The sequence below is a fragment of the Perna viridis genome, chromosome 1 (genome assembly GCF_037379345.1).
Source record: "Perna viridis isolate PV_CMFRI_1.1 ecotype Kerala chromosome 1, ASM3737934v1, whole genome shotgun sequence".
NCBI lineage: Eukaryota > Metazoa > Mollusca > Bivalvia > Mytilida > Mytilidae > Perna > Perna viridis.
Genome location: NC_142445.1, coordinates 62,963,928 through 62,987,103, shown reverse-complemented (window position 1 = coordinate 62,987,103; position 23,176 = coordinate 62,963,928). Strand labels below are relative to the sequence as shown.

General features: G+C 34.5%; 1 protein-coding gene across 1 annotated transcript; it reads right to left on the bottom strand.

Moving 5' to 3' along the window:
• Nucleotides 1–13,198: 13,198 nt before the first annotated feature.
• On the bottom strand, nucleotides 13,199–19,675 carry LOC148629791 (uncharacterized). Its single transcript, XM_088557182.1, has 7 exons — nucleotides 19,531–19,675; nucleotides 18,560–18,705; nucleotides 17,666–17,884; nucleotides 16,052–16,137; nucleotides 15,046–15,221; nucleotides 14,548–14,665; nucleotides 13,199–13,911 (listed from the first exon to the last, which is right to left on the bottom strand). Exons 1-7 carry the CDS (start codon nucleotides 19,605–19,607, stop codon nucleotides 13,741–13,743), a joined length of 993 nt encoding a protein of 330 aa, XP_088413308.1. The 5' UTR covers nucleotides 19,608–19,675; the 3' UTR covers nucleotides 13,199–13,740.
• Between the last annotated feature and the right edge of the window lie 3,501 nt (nucleotides 19,676–23,176).

Here is a 23,176-nt window from a genome sequence, read left to right as displayed (position 1 = left end):
AAAGTACAAGAGAATTGACGTAAGGGCAACTTTTATGCCAAAATTCTTGTTAGTCAATCTCCTTAACAGAGGTTGTGTATCTCTTTGTCCGTGTGCTTGACATAGGTCGTACAAGGATCTCTGTTCCGGAGATAATGTTAGTATGAATAAAAAGTTCCTTTAAGCACTACATGCACGTGTATATTTTCCTTGCATCAAGGATTTGTATATATTTAACTGCTTGCTTGAATCAACACCTTGCAAAACATGTTATATGTCTATGGCGTGATTAACTGTAACATGGTAGATTTTCCGACGCCCTTTGAAACCGGACATAAGAAAACCATATTGTTTTTCTTGTTTTTTTCTTCTTCGAACATTTACTATGACTTTCCTCGACGGTGTTTTTCATTACTTGTATGTATGTTTAATATTGTGGCTGAATCTCTAACCAGATACCATCAGGCCCAGGATTCTTGAAAAACCTAAAAACTGAGAAATATTTCCGAAACTCAAAAATTGACTAATCAAATCACTTAAAATTGAAGATTTGAGGAAATACTGAACTTGAGATTTTTTTTAATGAAACGCAAGCCAGATATTGTCCAATCTCAGACGCAAGAAGTAACAACAGACTCGTAAACTATAATTTACATTATAATTTCATGAATGAAAATCATCGTAAAAACAATTGTTATGTATTTAGGCCAGTTGAAATGTTGATGCACGTGCATTTCGCCTATACAGCATAAATCAAAAACAATCTGTGCTTAAAACCTGCAGATGTATGGAGGCCCGGCCGTGTAAACAAGCCTCATATGCAGTCCAGCATAGATCAAACAACATACCAGAGAAATATCAGAATTTTGAAATATAGATAAACGATTTGAAAACACGGCGGGACATTCTTTACAATAAATCAAAGGCATTTGTTCGAAGATATACTTATTTATTTTACTGTTTTATTATATGTAAGAGTATTTCGCGGTATAATATTTTTCTCTTTATTACATGTAGCAATGTGATAAAACTAAAACATTAATGTACGGTCGCTCTGTAAGGTTTCTACGCTTCTTACGCTTCAATAGAAACACATGTTGAGAAAAATGACCATTTCAACCAATAAAGGAGCATTTTAAAACTTTTTATGAAACTTAATCCTGTTAAAAAATTGCATTGATTGTGTTGTGATTTAGACGGTTATTTCCCTCCTTTGATCATAGCTGTAGACTAAAATAAAATATTTCTGCTTCATTTCAAGTAACTTTTATTACCAATGTATTTTTTGAAACTAGACCCTGACGTTACTGGACCGAATACTTTTAAAGTTACGATTATGTGATTCTTGTGATATTGAAATAACATTAAAGCTGACGATAGTAAAACTACCGACACATTAAAGAAGAAGGTGTGGCGATTATTTTATACTTAAAACGTTACTCAATATTCAATAATGACTTGAGGTCATCTTAGGTATTCAAAAAGTCTGGTGGATCCAAAAGGAGGTAAAGATACAAGTCGACAGAAAGGCGGCCTGATGCTATAAAATGTCACCAGTTGAAAACTGATCACTACCGATTTCTGTTTTGTCACGAGAAGTACATTCAGACGAATTAAATTTTGCATTCTACAAAGTCTAATTCGCTTTGAAGTTTCCTTTTGTAAAGTATATTATTTTAATACTTGCAATGGAGTTAAAATCGTCTTACATTTGTACATGTGTTTGTTATATGATTAGTGTTGTCAATAAAGGTATGGAATTGTGTAAAAAGGTCGATTTAGGCGGTTACTCGAGTGGGGGTGGGGGTTGGGATTTGCAATTCATTTGTATATTCGATGATTTATTCTTTACTGTCGTTTAATAATTGAAGATGATTTTTCTTTAAATTTTCAGATGTCTCGACTTGACTGTAAATGCGTAGGATGTATGTTGACATTTGCTGGTTAAATATATAAACCTAATACAAGTGGCTGTTTGATTATCATCTTAATGATGAAAATAAAGTTATACATCAATTAAAAAAATTATGTTTCTGAAAAGTGAATTAAACAATATTAATGATATATTTTATTAAAGTGTCACATATCTGTCTACATAGAATAAAACACATTATGTACAATTAATAAAATACGTAGTGAAAAAAGAAAAAAAAACTGTAAGAACTTTGCAGTATACAGACATATGGTATAAAGAAGAAAAAAAATGGATCTACATGTAGATCTACATGTCGCCTTTTACGACAAGCTTAGCGCTGCTGGAGGCCTATTCTTTTGACACCCGGACCTGCACGGGTCCACAAAGAAAAGAATTACATTTCATGTTGATCATTCTCTCTTTGATTTGTTTTTCATTCATGTCTTTGATTTGTTTTTCATTCATGTTAACGGCTTTTTCCATTTATTAAGACAAAAATAAAATACATGTATTATATCAATTGAAGAAATGGAAAAAGACATCAATGGAAATCTCAGTCGACCAATTACTGGCTCATTACGATTTTCTCTTTGTTCTTCCTCCTATGAAGCTGTAGACATATCATTGGCTAGATTTAACAAGTTGTCAACATTTGTGGGAGTATATACAATGTCAAACACCTTTCGGTGTAATTAGGTAATGAGTCTACGCATGTCTCTAAAAGTAGAATATATCAAGGATTTTTATAGTTATATATTCAACTCCTTGAATATATATACAATACACGTAGATCGCAGGAAATGTGAAATACATTTGACGAACTTTAGCAACAGTCAGATCGCGAGGGTTCCCCTAGCCAATCTGACTGTTTCGAAGCTAGTACAAATATATACATGTTGGAATTTTCGGCAACGTTCATGTATTGTTTTTATCGTGCAAACCATAGTTTTTATAAATGTAATATGCGAAATTTGTCCAAAATAGTTTTTAGCAATCTTTATAGCGCGTCTGGCGGCAAGAAAACTTTTAAACTAGTTATCTGTTTCCTGTTTTTGATGTTGAAACGAGGTTATGTAGTGGAGGAGTAAAGCTTCAGTAGAATACCTATACAATACACGTATATTGTCGGAAAATATCAAAATTTTTAGAACAAGCTTTAGAACAGTCAAACCGCGAGGGTTCCCTGAGTTTATCTGACTGTTTCGAATCGAGTACAAATAAATATATTAATATTTTCGGCAATGTTCATGTATTGATTTTTATCCTGCAACCACATTATCTAAATAAAACATGCGAAATTTGTGCAAAATAGTTAATGGATCTGCAAAATGTACCACCAAACCTCTTTCAAAACTTTTAACTTCTATACTCACAACTGTCAAAGAGGGTCTGCAGTCCTACCACAACACTTGTTACTCCCGTAGTGGTATTAATTCAATGTGGATCCTGAAAAATTCGAGAGATCTTTTGGAAACAATTAATTCAAGACTATTATCTGAATATAATAGCATTAAAACGTATGATTTTTCAACACTGTATACTTCTGTTCCCCATACTCAGTTAAAATTCCGACTTAAAAACATTATACATCGTTGTTTTTCCAAAAAAGATGGTACACTTAGATACAAATATATAGTTCTTGGTAGAGATTCCTCATACTTTGTAAGAAATAATTCAAAATCATCTTCCAAATATACAGAGGAAGATGTTTACAAAATGCTGGAATTTTTAATTGACAACATATTTGTCCAGTGTGGTGGACGTGTTTTTTCAACAAACGGTCGGCATTCCAATGGGAACAAAATGTGCTCCTTTACTTGCTGACCTATTCCTTCACTCTTATGAGGCTGACTTTATAGCTGATCTGATCAGAAAGAAAGAATATCTTTTGGCTAGATCCTTCAATCTCAGTTTCCGCTATATAGATGACGTATTATCTTTAAACAATCCTAATTTCGGGGATTTGATACATCGCACCTACCCAAAAGAACTTGAGATATAAAGGATACTACAGACACTGTGAAGTCAGCCTCATATTTTGACCTACACTTAGAAATCGATGGTAAAGGAAAACTATTGACCAAACTTTACAACAAACGTGACTTTTCATTCAGAATTGTCAACTTTCCTTTTATCTGTGGCAACATCCCTTCAGCACCTGCGTGTGGACTGTTCATATCACAACTCATACGTTATGCCAGAGCTTGCCGAAACTACGCAGACTTTTTGTATCGTGATAGAATTCTAACAAATAGACGTCTGGAACAGGGTTATGTTGCTACAAGATTGAAGTCATCACTACAGAAGTTTTATGGTCGTCATCAAGAACCCGTGGATCGTTATGGTGTATCCATCTGCACCATGAAAACTGATTTTTTCAACGGGTCATAGTTATCCTTTCCTCGTTTGTCTACCCCGGACTTGACTTTTTATGAGCAACTCGGCGGGTGTTTCTAGAAAAGCAGAGGACGCTTACCCTACCGGTGCACCTGGTCCATGCTCCCAGTATTTAGTGGAGTCCAAGTTGCTCATTTGCTTTTGTTACTTTGTATGTATGATTTTAGTTACTTTATGTTCTTTGTTGTGTATATCTGTTTTCCATGTCTGGTCTTTGTCCCAGGATTACATTCTTTTTATTACCGCTATAACCTTGGTTCCCTTGATTACTCTTTAATATTATTTTCAGCAATCTTTTGAGCGTGGCGGTCGGCGAGGGCACATTTAAACTTGTTACCTGTTTCCTGTTTTTGACGTTTCTCATAATTGAAAAGGTAACTAGGAGACGATATTATGCAGTGCATTTAAAGATTTGCATTATTCGACCCCTTATATTTGTATTGTAGAAAGCTTAATTACAGGATAAATATATATATTACAATAAGACTTCTTATATGTATTTTATACTTGGTGTGGTTGTATTTGTATACTGTTACAGATCCTCTATTGTCTTACTCATACCATCAGAGGTTGTCCTCTTCAGTTTCATCATGTGCTAATGTTCGCGCTCTAAATTTACTTACGAAAGCTATATCTTTATATAGCCTAACTGGCCGAGTGGTCTAGGGCGCTGGACTTAGTGCAGGCGGTCACAGCGGTACGAGTTCGAGTCCAGAGGAGGGAACGATCAAAAATTTGCTTCGCAAATTTGACAGTTCTAATATCGTTGGGATTTTTTCAGACCCTTCTATTAGTTTACGTTATCTTCCCTGTATCAATTTGATCCGATGGAGCAGTGTAGCGAACAGAGTCGTCACATTCGGAGACGTTGTATAATATTGATTTGTTGTGACATGCATCATTATTTTGATCCTCTATCCTACATAATAACACCTAGATGAAATGTCCCGTACTACCATACATCGTGTACTAATTTACAGCCCTAGATTAATCCTACGAGGAGGAATCACCCGACCAGCGAAAGCTATATTTTTGATATAGCCTAGCTGGCTGAATGGGCTAGAGCGCTGGACTTAGTGCAGGCGGTGTTGCCATAGATGTCACAGCGGTACGAGTTCGAGTCCAGCGGAGGGAACGACCAAATATTTGCTTCGCAAATTTGACAGTTCTAACATCGTTGGGAATTATTCAGACCCTTCTATATATATATATATATATATATATATACGTCTAAATATGTTTAACATCACCAGAAGATGGTAAAATTTCAGATTCTGAATCTGTTTTGATCTTGAACTTTGTGAGTTTTATGCACGTTAAGTTTTGTGAGTTTTATGCTCATATAGTTTTATGAGTTTTATGCTCAGGAAGGTTAACTGTTACCCGAAACATTCAATTTAAATTTTACCATCTTCTGGTGATGTTAAACATATTTAGACGTTTATTTTTTTTATTGTTATGTTTCGCATCGTTTTTAACATATATATATATATATATATATATAACAATTATTCTTTTAGATATTGGTTTACATTTGTTTACTACAAGGGAAAATCTTTTAATAAACTTATGAATATATATTGATTTTTTTTTATTTATCTCATTAAATACAATAGTCTAAGAATTAGGAACATGCCCCTTCTAAAATTGTACAACCGAATAACTTCATCGTTGATTCGTACAATATACTGTGTCCAAAAGTAGTGTTTGTATTCATTTATAACTGACGCCTATCGGCTGCTGTGCTTGATAGTGAACTGATAAGTGTTTTTAACACAAATAATTCTTTCATTTTTTATGTGTACAAGTATTCTAATGTAAAATATTCACATGCTGTAGACATTTAGTTCAAATCATGGTAATGTTTTATTCTGATTATAAGTCATGTTACATTTCAATTTAACATGTTCCATTTCCCTGTCAAACTATTTCTGAATAATTTCCCATTTAACACCTGTTTAACAATGATCACCATTCCCTTTAAATACACTTTTAAATAATTTGAATAACTTTTACTTTTGAAAATTTACCACAATAGACATATCGCAAAGGACATCTTTTTAATTAGCAATTAAGCTTGGTGAGAACTAAGTCCAGACTTTCCAATGTAGCCTAGCATGACTGATTGGTTATTTTGTTGCAAAGTTGAAGTTGATTATGATCTGCTTGTCAATTCCTATTAGATGAAAATGTTAAATTTCAAAAACCGCTATCTCTCGTTCAAAGAACCACAACATGATCAAATTATAGGGTAGATTTAATTTATATCCTTTTAGAAAATTTGAAAGCTCTAACAAAAAGTCTACTGATATAATCGTTTTCTGTAACAGGAATGTAAGATGTGAAAGTTTGATATGACAGACTACAACACTAAACTTTCACCCCTGTCAGATTCTATTTCAGAATTGATTGAACGAATGGTTTATAAAATCAAATTTAGGGACTGATTACCATCGAACGTTTCCTTGCAATTACCTCCGTAAACACAAAAGTAAACATCACAGATTTTAAAAAAAAAAGAGGTCTCGAAAATTATATGCGTATTAATAATGGCTTTAAACATTTAATTGGTGATGAAGTGGGTATTGTAGGCTCACAACAATCACTCTCGGAAGAAATGTGCTCTTTTGAAGCTGCTCTTCAACGGTTATAATAACTTGTAACCTGATTCTATCTAAATCTATATTGTAACCCATTACACACATGCAAACCATCAACCCATTAACCAGATGCTACTCTTAAATTATTTCACTATAAATGTGACTTATTTCCATACCTTTAACTTGAACTTGAAACACGAAAGAACAAAAATACCTAAACGTATGACGTTTATCCGCAAACATGCCTAAATACTTCGAGATATATTCGACCCAATGAATACTAGAACACATTTACTTCTTTGAAATATGCACACAAATGCAACCGTGTGTCAAAAAATGTATAATAGAGTTGACAAACCCATGATATAGTGTCATGGTCTTTTTCACTTACGACAACAGTAACAATTTTGAAAGGATGGGCTGAACGATTTCATTGGAATTTTTTTTATGTTTCTGGATAGTTTCTATTCTCAGCATAGAAACGGAATGAATTGGTATTCATTAAATGCCAGTCGAGCATTATCACACGATAATGCCCGATTCATATTCTTCGTAGAGATAGTTGCTCATGTAAAGGGCATAATTAACACATTTACTTCCTTGAGGTGATATTAACATTGATTATGCTGTACCGTTTCGTACAATACTACTGTCACTTGGGCAGTCAATTCATAATCATAATGCCCTCTACACAAGCAACAAATGTATAATGCCCTTAAATGTATGTCATTTTATCTGACATTAATGAATACTCAATATACACAATATACATGACCATTTTCTAACCTTTAACAATACTCCAGTAGCTCATTCTTCTCTGGTATAAAACAATTAATTTGTATAAGGTCGCATTATCATGATTATCATGATAGGCCCACCGGCAGTTGACTAAGACTCATCAACCTTGACCCTGCAATAGGTTTGTTTGTTTGTTGGGGTTTAACGTCCGAGCAGCAATATCTCAGCTATATTCAGACGATGAACATAAAATTGATGATAAAATGAACATGAAATGATGATGAAATGAAAAAGGGATGGGACACAAGGACAATGAGGTCGACAAATTTTGATTGCCACTGGAAATAGGGAGAGGTGGGTAGGGTCGGGCAATTTAGCCTCCTGTGGCGGAGCCCTAAGATTCCTACTCCGGGAGAATACCACAGTAGGGTTCTTTAACGTGCGAGGAACGTGGCATCTTTCCCAACACGGTGAACCACTATGGTTTGCGGTTAAGTTTTCCGTATTATAGCCTGACAACCCCAGCATGTAACACGCCAGGGGTACCCCATTCAACCACCTGGGGCACACATCCCAGTTGCTCTGTGGGCAAAGCGCCCTAGCCCCCGGGTAGGATTCTGAGCACTATTTAGTCGCCTTTTACGACAAGCTTAGCACTGCTGCAGGCCTATTCTTTTAACACTCTGACCTGCACGGGGCCCCTGCAATAGGAAAATAGCCGACCTGAAGAAGGTAAATAACCCTTGATGATAATTCATCGAAGAGAGTTATATCTACCAAACCGGGTAGAAAACTAATTAGCCATGGCAAGCAGTTGATCCTTGTGATATGGGGAACCTTTCTCCAAACTAAAAAAAACCTAGTCCTCCTATAGGTCAGTGTTAAGCATAAGGCTGAATATCTCATCAAAAGCCTTTATTATGGTATGGCAGAAATCAAAGCAAGAAGTCAATATACAGCAAGGGCCCTAGCTAAGGTGATGAGTTGCTTAAATACAAGTACCAACAATTCTTAAGGTGGAAGTCATTCTCGGGTAACATTAAGCAGGAAACATAACCAACTGGTCCAAAGAAACCTATAAAGATTGCTACATGGAATTATACCAAAAATACGATAGGAAATATATGACATGCTATTTATGTAAATTTTAATTTGATCATCTTGGAATACTTATACATGTACAATGTATCTTTTAAGCACAGACGCTAAAGAAATAAGGGAAAAGGGTAAAGAAATTTGAACGAACAAAATGTAGTTTAGTTTAAACAATATTTTATTCAGTATAAAGCTGAAATGGATTGGGCAGCAGGCTAAGCCTATATAAGCCCTCTCCACAAGGGCAAAATGTAAATACTCTAGTACATTTAGATGCCTTGATGTTTTGGTCGTAAATGATTATCTTTAAAAAATAAGTTCAAGATTTCTACCCAAAGGAAGTCTACAATAATAGTACTCGAATACCTTCTCTTGGCTTAGATATTTAACTAGAAAATGTCATTCTTCATACTAAACTTTATGACAGAAGAGATGGTGATTTTCCTTAATCACTCTCCTATTGTATTTACATTTCACAGGTCCGTTTTGCTCGTATTTCTAGCGAAGTGTCATATTAAATTACAGATACTTAGTTTCTTTCACCGTCACACAACTTTAATACAAAAATGTTATAGCACTCGCGGGTTCTTAATTAATGATTGTATTGTTCACCAAGTTTTTTTACGGAAATATACTCTATGAAGCACATTCCTTCGAACAAAATTCGATGGGTTTATCGACTGCCCTTTATACATCTATTGGTAAAGGTAACGATTATTGTTGTATTTTCGATAAACTTTGCTTTAACATATAGAGATATTCGAGTGCTAACTGCACCCCTACGTAAAAGCTAAGCCATTTTTGATTATTGCACTACATCGAATCTTGCCTATTTAGTACTAGATGTTACTACTCCAACATATAGAGATATTCGAGTGCTAACTGCACCCCTACGTAAAAGCTAAGCCATTTTTGATTATTGCACTACATCGAACCTTGCCTATTTAGTGCTAGATGTTACTACTCCAAATCCGGTCCAGTGACCGATCATGTCCAATGTTGGTAGTTTTGATGGTATTGTCATTCTCTGAATTTCTCTGAAAGTATTTACCATTTTAGGATAAATAACAAGTTTATTTAAAGATTACAAGGAATCGGCTGGATGTTCAAGTGCGCGAGATATAAGAAAAGTTATTGATACGATTGCTAGATATTTTCTGTCAAATAGTGATAAGATATGACACTTGCCAACTAAATGGCCTAAAAAATAAAGGAAGAACCGTCACAACTAGTACCTTAAGATTCTTGGCCAAAGAGAGACAACTCAATTAGAAATTGATATATTCCAGTGGGTCTGTCTCTGACATATACTGTACAGGTGTCATACTACTATTTCTGGTCTCCATTACTTTCTCTGTTAAAGTCAGCTTTTTATAAGGCTCTAAATTTTTTTTACATCAGTACAGATTGTGCTAGAGGGGTATCATTATGATGGTCACCTTTTACCGTAACTCTCATAAAAATACCAACATATCTTAAGTGCCTTCTAAGAAAGAATGGTTAAGTAAAAGTAGACAGGTGCAGAAATCACTACTTTCGTTTTGAAATTTAGCCATATCAAGGGACCTAGAGTATTTGTCCAGAATTGTTTTACCCTACACTGAATAAAGAAAATGAAGTTTTTAGAGTATTGCTGATTCATTTCGCGTTCAGATGACACCAAGTTTGTATACCTCTACTAAACAAGGAGAATGATTGGGTGCAATACTGGGACTACTTCGTGTCATTACGAACTACTTTCTTGTATGTGCAGGGGACTGGTTTCCGAAATAGTGGTATTACACCTACAGTGGTGGATTCAGGGGGTGGTCCACGACGCTCTGGACCCCATTGAAATGCCGACCGTTTGTTGAAAAACGCGTCCATCACACTTGACAAATATATTGTCGATCAAAAATTCCATCATTTCGAAAACACCTCCTTCTGTATATTTGGAAGATGATTTGGAATTATTTTTACGAAGTATGAGGATTCTCTACCAAGAAATTTATATTTGTATCTAGGTGTACCATCTTTTTTGGAGAAACAACGATGTATAGTGTTTTTGAGTCTGAGTAGGGGAACAGAAGTATAAAGTGTTGAAAAATCATAGGTTTTAATGCTAATTATATTCTGATAATACTCTTGAATTGAGGGTCTCCAGAAGATCTTTCGAATTTTTCAGAATCAACATTAAATTGATACAACTACGGGAGTAACAAGTGTTGTGGTTGGACTGGAGACCGTCTTTGACAGCTGTTGTACATTTTGCAGATGCATGTAAAATATATGATATTTTTGCATATGCTTTTTGTAAGTTCATCCATTTTCATTTATATTTTCTTCTGAATAATAATATTTAATTTTAAGTAAGAATATGACTGTCCAGCTTCGTAATAAATACATTTTAGTAAATCCGTATTTTTATGGTGTCGGAACGTGTTGTACATAATTTATGTTGTTGATGATTGGAGTGCGTAAAAGATGGCACAATAAAAAATAAAATCGAGAAGTTGAAAATAGTATTCCGTTGAATGCTAACTCGTTCTACAAGTTCCCCGAGTTGAAGCCAACTCTGTAACATGCATCCATGTAGCGAAGCTCCACGTCAATACATCTTATTAAGATTTGGGTATTTTTATGGGTATACATGAATGGCTGCCGCACCTTCTATATATAATGTCATTGCTTCTAATTTTGTTCCGCCGTTTGAATGACTATAGATTTCTTGATGCAGAACATGATCTTTGTCATTGGTCGACCTATGAGGACGAATCTTGTAATCCACATATCATAAACAACCACATACCACACCTTTTAGCGGTAACGGTTCGGAGGTGCTTCCGTTTTAATTATCCCGTGACCGTTTCTCCCGCTTGAAACTCCGTTCTTTACAAGGTCAATTGGTTTTATTTTATGATTTAAGCTTATCAACATCATAAAACATATCAGAGGGAACTCTGATAAACCGTTGAATATAATATCGTAAAACTTTCACAATTCTAAAACATATGATGGACCTCCGAATTTTTACCATTTGAATACATCATGCATGGTTTTTTTTCTGATACAAAACATTGGTTTATTAAGAGGGGACAACTCCAAATCGTTGCCTCATCTAAACTGCTGAATCGAATTTGACAAAGCTTTCACTAATTCATTATCAAATGATGCCACTGTGACACAGTTTTGATTTTCATCTGAATGATTTCTGGGGTTTTCTGGACTTGACTTTTGTCATTGGTCGACCAAGGACACATCTTCTAATTCACACTCCTCTGAATCCACTGAATGAAATTCTATGAAACTTTGCACTTCATATTCTGTGTTTCCATCTGGCATCAAAGGGTTATCAAAATATCGCTGAGTGAATTAATTAATCAAACATCAAGCTTATTACTGAAACATATTTCATAATGTATACATGTAAACAAGCAATCTAATCGTCGCTGGTAAATTTAAAACTACATAAAACTTCATTTAATTTAATAGATATGAATGAAAACTGAGGATGCAGTGGCGGATCCAGAATTTTAGTTAAGGGGGTCAAAAAATGTTCTTGACATGATCACCGGTGAGGATCACGAATTTGCTACGGGGTTTCGGGGCATGCCACCACCCCCAAAGAAAAGTTTGAATATTAAACCTCAAATCCTGCATTCTGCGGGTATCTTGAACATTTTTTCAACAATTTTTAAAAATTGCAATTTGTAAGGGGGACCGTGCCCGGGTCACCACCCCCTGTTTTTCAAGCGGGGTATAACGATTTTCAGATTCAGTATTTAATTTAAGTATATAACGCACATTAAATGAAATTAAAAATACGTGCATGCACGGTTTTACAATTGATACACAATCAAGCTCAACTCAAATTTCCTATGAATATTCTATTATATGAAGCACTCTATACGGAAGCTTATTCGGTCCACTTGTTTTTAAAGAACATGTGGCCCGAATAAGCTTGCAAAGGACGTTATTGTGATTAAAACAAATAAATATAGACTTAAAAGAATAAAAAAATAAACGTGCCGAATTGACCAGGTACAGATTTAACTTTGTCGTAGCACCGAATTAACAAGTACAAGTGCCGATTTAACCGCCGATATCAGGTCCCGATTTAACTTAAGCGAATCAACCTTAAGTTCAGGTGTCGATTTAACCAAGTAGCGATTTGACTTGTTAGTCGGTATAAAAGATCCTGAGAGCTTGAGTTATTTGATACATGTATATGTACTCATAAACCAGACCTAAATTAAAATTACTTATTTTACCAACTGGTTCCTATACAGTGAGGGACTGAACAAACAACATTAGATATCCGACAGGGAACCATTGCATAATTTTTTTAGTGCATCTAATACTGATCTTGATCGGTGAACAACAAGTATAAAATGTCACTTGAAGGTACCAGAGAAAATTTAAAGTGTTTAAAGGGATTTTATAATCTGATTAAATGTCCATTCTTCCTAAATGATTTCATTAACACTAATAAATGTATACAAAACGTTTTAATTATACATTTACATCACAACTGAAGTACACTTTCCTAAAATGCAAGTAAAAGCATAATATTTACAATAAAACCGATCGTTCAACTACTAAATAAAACATGAATATGAAATAAAACATTTCTCCTGTCAGCTACATAAAAGGATAAAATGTCACTTGAAGATATCAGAGAAAATTTAAAGTGTTTAAAGGGATTTTATAATCTGATTAAATGTCCATTCTTCCTAAATGATTCCATTAACACTAATGAATGTATTCAAAACTTTTTAATTATACATTTACATCACAACTGAAGTACACTTTCCTAAAATGCAAAATAAAAGCATAATATTTACAATAAAACCAATCATTCAACTACTAAATAAAACATGAATATGAAATAAAACATTTCTCTTGTCAGCTACATAAAAGGATAATTAAAAATAGTATAATTAATAAAAGTGACAAGCATAGATAACAATGATAAGTAACACTGGGGTTATTTGTTGCGAGTGAATCCGGGTGCTCAAAGCGAGATAACTCAGATCACTAATTGTAAAATGTATTATCATCAGAAGTCTTCGGTGTTGGACTTTTGTTGTACTCTAATAATTGTTCCGTGAAGTGTATCCTTTTATGTTCCATTTTATCGAGCATGTATGAATCGGTCCGTCCAATTACACAACATGCCATACGCTTCATTTCCGTTCTATCATGGATCTGAAAAAGAGAAGGAAACTTGTTTTCACCTTCAAATTTATTTGTATTTGAATGAAAGGACCTGAGCCTACAATCCCGTGATTTTGCTCATAGAAAACTATTCACATTAAGCTATTTGATACATCACGAATCGATATTTTCGATCGATTGGGGTCCCCCGGGACAATATAACATGGAATCATGTAACTGCTAGGTTTCTGGGGTCAAACCAAAAATCTTTACCGCACATCGTAATGTTGGTACGACTACTAATTTTCGTTCTTTTCAACCATCTGATTTTTCACAACTTTACATTTTTATTAACACTAAGTGTTTTCTACAGGACCCAAATGAAACTTTTGTTTTTTGAATATATAACTCTGACAATTTTTCCGCATTTAATTTAATACATCTTGTTGATAATTAAGTTAACAGATTGACTAGTTTAACCTCTGTACTAGTTTGACATGCTATATCGGATTTATAATGTGCTAGCCCACAAATACCACCCTAGTCAGTCACATTATTCTGATCCGAGCCAACAAGTGGTTAATCTATTTCCGATATGTCGCGTGCTCGATGAGTTTGAAAGACTCATAAACCACGACACAATAGTGGTCGAATACCTATAGACTAAGTAAAGACAGGTAAACTTACCACAAAGCCACGACCTAAAATGGAATATTTTCCATGCAAAGAAAGTGCATTGTCTGTATATGTCATGTGGACTTCGCCTTTGTCATCGCAAAAGATCTTTCTTCTTGTATTGTGGTGTCTGAAATCATTCAAAATGAAAATGGTCAAATTACCAGTGTAGGCGTGTGTGCGTGTGGTCATTTTTGTATGTTTAATGCCAAAAAGGGACACAAAAATAAGTGACTCGTGTTTCAAGCTACTTGTATAATAATATTGACTTTATTTGCATGTTGGTATTGCTTTAAAGGGAAATCAAGGGAACCAGGATTCGAACCGTTATCAAAAGATTATAATCCAAAGTAACGACTTGACAGGGTAAATAGACACACACAGAACATGAAAATTACACCTGCTTAGAAACAAAAGTAAATGAGAAACCCGAGTTCCACCACAAGGCTACATTAACAGAATTCAATTAAGCAATATAGAATTAAAAAGACAATTTGCGCGACATTTTACCGGTGGTTATCCCCAGGTTTGTCGGAGACAGGTTTCGGGTAGTAATGTGGCCCAAGCGAGTCGCATCCGTTGCTTAGATCACCATTGTGGTGAACAGCGAGACCATGGGTGTGTGAGCTTCCCTCTTTCATTTCAAATCCACTCAGGTGTATATCTACGATGACCGAACCATTTATCTATAAAAAGTCAATGAAGTTTATTAATGACATGAAAATCTTTGGCGATTTATATGAAAAACACATCCTCGAGTCAATAGAAAAAAACAGCGACAGATGAAGTAAAGAAATTGAGTAACAAATTTTGTAAATCTTAGATATCATATATACTAGCATATAAGTGAAACAAACTGATGGATATACCGTTGGCGTTTACATTCATCGATAAGTTCAAGCATTTTTCTCACTTAAATTGCCTCCGTTGAAAAGGGCTTAATCTATATATATTCAAACTTTCTTTAGAGTTACTTTTATTGTTATTTGTAAAACAAAATAGCAGGATAGCAAACCTCGATTTCTAGTTCGACAGAACTACTAGGTCTCAGTATTGTATTAATATTCCCATAGACTTCTACAGTGAAGTGCATATTTTTAGGATTTAAAAAAATATGTAAATTGATTCAATAAAACTTTCACTTATGGTAGCATTTCTAAGGATATGTCAAAAAATAATTTCCCTCTAAAAAGGTAGGTTTAGTCCACGGAGATCGGACAGAAAAGTAGTCTTGAACTATAAATAGCCATTTTCTCTACTTTTACTTTCGTTTTGCACTCATCAAACCAACCTTTTCAGTAGAACATTTTTATGTGAAAATGTTAAATTTTCTTAACAAAAAGTTTGTCGTCTTATAGTGCCATGTTTGCTCTATTTTATAAGTCATTGTTCATACTAATGACAAAACATTAGTTTTAAGAAAGGCAAAATGAAAACGCACTATATCTTAATAGTCTCCATGTTTTGACGTACAACCGCCTAGGGATATGCAATGCAAAATACTGGTACCACTAACCTGCTGTTTCAGATGAATGTTTCCCTTGATCATTCCATGTCCAGGAGAGACAGAGTTAGGTAACATTTGACAATGACCGTGCAGTTCTGAAATGAACAAAGGTACATATATAAATGCTTAATTAAAACTCTTTTTTTTACTAAATTGCGGGAGAACAACTAGGTCTCTTAATTTAAAATTAAAAGACCAGGTTGTTTTCCCTTTCTTTGATAAAAATCTGTGCCATTAGTGCATGAAAAACCCATTCCTTAATTCGTTTTTAAAATGAATATTTATGATCGACTTACGGTGATTGAGAGTCCCACTCAATTAAACCGTCTCCAAAAGAACATGTCCTCACAATGTGCATTGATCAAAATATACGTTTTATAAGGTACGGACCACAAGGGAAAGCAACATCCCATTTTAATAACTCGAAAACGTAAAATTTTAAATCTATGAAAATAAAAGCAGAAAAAAACAATTCACCAAAGTGTCATGGAAATTGCCGGTCGCATATTTACAAGTCCGAAAACAGGAAATCGCCCATTTTTGTATAAAATAGAGAGTTTACATCAATATAATGTAAACTACTCACCAGAGTTTGAATAAAATTGAAGCAAATGGTTTTAAACAATTGTGCGAAGACAGGAAATCTCCATTTTTATTAATGCAGGATAACTTGAAACGTAACCTAAGAAATTATTCAAAATCGGTTTTCACGTCAATGGAAGAAATGAATCTCAAAAGCTTTGCAAAAATGTGTGGAAGCCTTATTGAGTTATTGTGCTCATTGTGAACGACGGACAGATGGACTCGAATTCACTTCAGTCTGTTTGCAGTTTTTTTAAATTATCTTTTAAGTTACTCATCAGTCCCTTTAAAAAAATTGCCATTTAATTCATGTCGTTCTGTACTACAACTTTCATACAATTATTTCTCGTTCTTACCTCCAAGATCGAAATATTTCCATATTTATTTTTTCTACGAGAATTTTGAACTGAACGTATTGTTTATCCGCCATCTTGTTTCTATGGATATTTTGAAATGTTCCCTATTATCTCACAATTGAAGAGCTGAAATACCATGATTTCCCGCCACATTTCTGCTCTTTACCTTTAGTGAAAGAAAAAACCAGAAGTTCCGAATGAAAATAAGCTACAACTGGTATTTAATATGAGACTTACCACAAAAAGTATATTATTAAATTAGCAGGGAACCAGAAATATGGCCCCCGGGGGGAGGGGGGGCGAAAATCATGGTATTTCAGCTCTTCAATTGTGAGGTAATAGGGAACATCTCAAAATATCCAAAGAAACAATATGGCCGATAAACACGAAGTTCAGTACAAAATTCTCGTAGGAAAAATAAATATTGATTTTTTTTTTTCAATCTCGGAGGTAAGAACGAGAAATAATTGTATGAGAATTGTAGTACAGAACGACATAAATATAATAGCAAGTTTTTTTAAGAAACTTTTGAGTAATAAAAAAAAATAATTTAAAAAAACTGCAAACAGGCTGAGGTGAATTCGAGTATATATTCTAAACGTTTGTACATAGAAGATGCCAATTCATTCAAACACTCGTGTTTACTTAATGAGATAAAGTAATGCTAATCAAATACTACACAAACCTCTATCTAGATTTTCACGCTTATGTTTCTGTTCGTTCGTCAGAATATTTAAGAAGATATGTTGTCCGTCATCAAGATTGTTATCTCCCTTTTCACCTCTCTCTCCACCGGTAAAGTGTAGGTGCACCTGATTCCTCGAATATGCATCAACTCTTTTATTCAAATTATCGATTTGTCTTTTTAGGCTTGTAAAGTCTTCATTGTGCCTCTCAATAAACCCTGCATCAGACAAGAGAAAAGTTTATAATGGTGATATTATATCAAATACTGGTGGTTACATGTTCATGAAATATATTTCTGAGTTGAAATATTTACTAGTTTTAAGGGATGTACGGCGGGCGGCTGCCAAACTTAGTCAGTACGATAACTTGAAAAGTACTTCGCAGATTCTTTGCAAATTATGGTTGTTTAATATGATGAAATGAAGGGCAAGATCATTTTTTTAATATTGCTTTTGTCGTTTACGAGTTACTGCCATTTTTGAGGCAAAAACGTGGACTTGGACCGTTCAATGAAAATCTAGTTTGTTGTCGCTTTTGGTAGCTTCTCATTTTACTCTATTGAATCTATTTTTTTGCTTGTTTTCTTTTTTGTTATTTTCTGCTTTTTTTGGTATTTAGGGGTTTCCTTTTTTTATTCTTGTTTGATTTTGGAATTAATGTTTCATGTTGCATGTTTTTGTTTGATTGCCTGCCTGCTTGTTTGTTAGTTTTTTGTTTGTGTTGTTTTTTTTTTTTCTGTAAACAATTTGTTTTTCACCAATTGCACGTAAGTGCCAAATGATTCGACATTATGGGGTTCATTCCTAGCTGTAATGTTCTGACTTATGTTCTCCCATTCTATTTTTAGAAAATGATTTGGCCTGATTTTTAGACATCATTGTATATTTAGTACCTATATCCTCTTCAGGTGCTTCTGTTGCTTCAACTTGGAACTCTCTACTGACTCCTCCAAAGGGATTACGGGCTTCACATCGATATAAACCGGCGTCTACTGGTGAAAACTTCTTAATCAGCATATAATTCTTGTATATTCGAAACCTAAAATATAACGTGAGTATGTCAAAGAGACAACAACCCTACCGGGATGAAAATGTCAACGTAAGGCCAAAAATATATGTTTATTTTAAAAGACTATTTTACATATGTTCCTCTCATCATAAATGAGAGAAATTCTGTTACAAACATTTTTATTAGGTTTCCTTCCCAGCATACCATCAAATCTTCATTGGATGTCTTGTGATGTAGTAAAATAACCTTGTAAGGACTATGAAGAAAACGAAACAAAAAAAATATCGATCAACAAGCATCTCGTGTGCGCTACAAAGAAATAATCTATTTTTTAGCAGTGTAACGTCTGCGTGAACTTGTAGAAATACTCTAATAAAAATAAAAACGATTACAAATTACTTCCCGTAGCTATGTTTATTAGACTTATATCGAAAAATTCCTTGTTTAACTCGAACACTCATTCATTCATCCACAAGTTAGCTAGATTTTAAATAATCGTATTACTCGAGTAGTCTATGTGTATTGTATTGTCTCCCCTTTACTGTTATTACTATTTCCAATTTATATGTTGTGTATGTTACATTATGTTACTATGTATTGTAATTGTTCGCATCCCTTGGAGACCTTGTGCATAGGGCCTGAACGAATGCAGAATCAGTCTGCACCTATTCTGTACATCACTTTCTATTCGAAACTTTATCAAAATCCTTGACAAAAAATATTAAAAGATAACTTTAAATATTGGATACAAATATTGATCAGAGATTTGAAAAAATTGTCGAAATTTTATTTTTATTTTGGCGATCTGAGTAGCGTCAAGAATTTTCTATTTTGTAGAAGTGATTGTTCTAGTACCTTCGAGATTTTTCCAGCACTTCCTCTCCTTTAAACCAAGATGTGAAAGGCCGTGGATTTGATTCGGTTCTGCACATCAGCCGAACATTCTTACCAATATGACCCGAAACTGTAACTTCAGGGTCAATTCTATCTATAAATTTTGGGGGGTCTGAAGTAAAAGTAGAAGACAAATGTAATAACTGCTTAGGAATGGATATACAGTATGAACTAATATAACGTATAAAGTTATACTGAGGTCAGATATACATAATATGCTTTCTTTTTTCCACAAATATTTCGTTAATTTTTGACATGTCAATGCTAAACCTATTATCTGCCTTCCTATATACTACGCCTATGTTTTTACCTATGATCTGGCTTCCTATATACTACATCTATATGTTTTTAACATCATTAAATGCAAAAACGGAAAGCAACGAAATCACAAACCGAAGTTTTTTTTGTGTTTTTTTTTATTGTTTACGAAGGAATTTACTGATGCCTATTTCAAAAATTCTAAAAATAAATGGACCTACACTTCAGTTAAAAGGGGTTCGATTGTGACAATTTCATTAACATATAAAAACTCACAGTGATCTTTGCCAGGCGTCGTTCCATAAACTTGATGTAATAACACAATCGACGATAAAAGTTGTAGAATGTGCATCTTCTGTGTTGGGTGTGTGGATGCTTTTAAATTTCCTTCTCTCAAAATTTGTACGGTAACAGATTATATAGTTACAAATTATGTAAATTAGATGATGATTTTTACTCATTTGTGAAAATGTGTTGAATTAGAACTACTCATGGTAGACTGAGCCTTTTTCATAGATTGATTAACGAGGCGTCAAAAGGCTAATTAATTAGACTGTCGTTCATTCATTCATGTTTTTATTTCATCTGCGATAGTGGTTGAGAGTTATGAAATATTGGGTAAATTTAATCACCAGCAAGCAAGACAAGATACCTGCAATTCTGTACAACTTTGCTTTAATGTAATACACTGGTAACACTACGTGGTTAAACTTTGTCAAAAACATTCTGAATGAATTCGTTTATTCATATGTATTTCTTACTCTGAATATTAATATTGTTGAATGGATATACAATTAAATTCAGTCAAACAGAAACTCATAGACCAATTCCAAAATCTCAAAATTACAGAATCTATCAAGAAAAACATGAACTAGAACATTATTTCAATGAGTTAGATGTTAGAAATATAAAAAAAAAATATTTGATTAGGACCATGAATCACAAACTGCCCATAGAGACTGGAAGATGACAAAACATACCCAGGAAATATAAACTGTATTTTATGTGCAGATAATGATTTAGGGGATGAATATCACTATTTATTTACATGTTCGGCTTTTGTAGGTAAGAGAAATTGATTCCTTGATACAAAAAAATAGAAATAGACGAAGTGTCATGAAATTTTGTAATTTAATGAACAGTCAACATCTTCCTGAAAGAGTAATCAAGGGAACCAAGGTTATAGCGGTAATCAAAAGAATGTAATCCAGGGACAAAGACCAGACATGGAAAACAGACACACACAACAAAGAACATAAAGTAACTAAAATCATTCATACAAAGTAACAAAAGTAAATGAGCAACTCAGACTCCACTAAAAACTGGGAGCTTGGACCAGGTGCACCGGTAGTGTAAGCGTCCTCTGCTTTTCTAGAAACACTCACCGAGTTGCTCATAAAAAGTCAAGTCCGGGGTAGACAAACGACGAAAGGAAAACTATGACCCGTTGAATAAATCAATTTTCATGGTGCTGATGGATACACCATAACGATCCACGAGTTTATGATGACGACCATAAAACTTCTGTAGTGATGACTTCATTCTTGTAGCAACATAACCCTGTTCCAGAAGCCTATTTGTTAGAGTTCTAGAGCGATACAAAAAGTCTGCGTAGTTTCGGCAAGCTCTGGCATAACGTATGAGTTGTGATATGAACACTCCATACGCAGGAGCCGAAGGGATGTTGCCACAGATTAAAGGAAAGTTGACAATTCTGAATGAAAAGTCATCACGTTTGTCGTAAAGTTTGGTCAATAGTTTTCCTTTACCATCGATTTCTAAGTGTAGGTCAAGATATGAGGCTGACTTCACAGTGTCTGTAGTATCCTTTATCTCAAGTTCATTTGGGTATATGCGATGTATCAAATCCCCGAAATTAGGATTGTTTAAAGATAATACGTCATCTATATAGCGGATACTGAGATTGAAGGATCTAGCCAAACGACATTCTTTCTTTCTGATCAGATCAGCTATAAAGTCAGCCTCATAAGAGTGGAGGAATAGGTCAGCAAGTAAAGGAGCACAATTTGTTCCCATTGGAATGCCGACCGTTTGTTGAAAAACACGTCCACCACATTGGACAAATATGTTGTCGATTAAAAATTCCAGCATTTTGTAAACATCTTTCTCTGTATATTTGGAAGATGATTTTGAATTATTAAGTATGAGGAATCTCTACCAAGAACCATATATTTGTATCTAGGTGCACCATCTTTTTTGGAAAAACAACGATGTATAATGTTTTTAAGTCGGGTTTGTAACTGAGTATGGGGAATAGAAGTATACAGTGGTAAAAAATCATAGGTTTTAATGCTATTATATTCAGATAATAGTCTTGAACTGGTTGTCTCCAAAAGATCTTTCGAATTTTTCAGGATCCACATTGAATTAATACCACTACGGGAGAAACAAGTGTTGTGGTAGGACTGTAGACCCTCTTTTCCAGTTGTGAGTATAGAAGTTAAAAGTTTTGAAAGAGGTTTGGTGGTACATTTTGCAGATCCAGCTATGAAACGTTGTTTGTATGGATTCTTGTGAAGTTTAGGAATCTAGTACATAGACGGTAAATCACAATCATCGTCCTTGGTAGAGAGACCAAAAGAGGATAGCACAGATTTATGGTTTTTCACAATCTCTTCTTTGGACAGAGTGGTAGCAGTGTAGGTCTTATCACTGCTGAACCTAATAATTGTGCAAATTTATTTGAATCATTAATAAAAAATTTGACTCTCTGATGATAACGTTAAATGAAAATTTCTAGTGCATCTTGTTCACTTCTTATACATGTGTTTTATTATCATTCTCTGTGTGCTGTTATTTGTATCTCTGTACCAAATATAATTGTATATGTCACAGCGGTACGAGTTCCAATCCCGCGGAGGGAAAGATAAAAGAATTTGCTTTGCAAATATAGCTAGGCTATAGATATAACTTTCGCTGGCCGGGTCATTCCTCCTCGTAAGATTAATCTAGGGCTGTAACTTAGTTCACGATGGTAGTACTGGACAGCTCATCTAGGTGTTATTTTCTGGGATAGAGGATCAAATTAACGAGCCCCGTGCAGGTCCGGATGTTAAAAGAATAGGCCTGTAGCAGCGCTTAGCTTGCCGTAAAAGGCAACTAGATAGTGCTCAGAAACCTAGCCGGGGGCTAGGCGCTCTGCCCACATAGCAACTGGGATGTATGCCCCAGATGGTGGAATGGGGTACCCTTGGCGTTTTACATGCCGGGAATGTCAGGCTATAATACGGAAAACCTGACCGCAAACATGCACAAAGTTCAGCGCTCTAGTCCACTCGGCCAGCTAAGCTATAAATATAGCTTTCGCTGGCTGGGTCATTCCTCCTGG

Coding starts and splice junctions, on each gene's coding strand:
- LOC148629791 (XM_088557182.1), bottom strand. CDS start 19,607: ATGTGCAGAACCGAATCAAATCCACGGCCTTTCACATCTTGGTTTAAA. Junction 18,706..19,530: donor GTGCTGGAAAAATCTCGAAG/GTACTAGAACAA, acceptor GTTATATTTTAG/GTTTCGAATATACAAGAATT. Junction 13,912..14,547: donor TTTTAGGTCGTGGCTTTGTG/GTAAGTTTACCT, acceptor TCTCTTTTTCAG/ATCCATGATAGAACGGAAAT.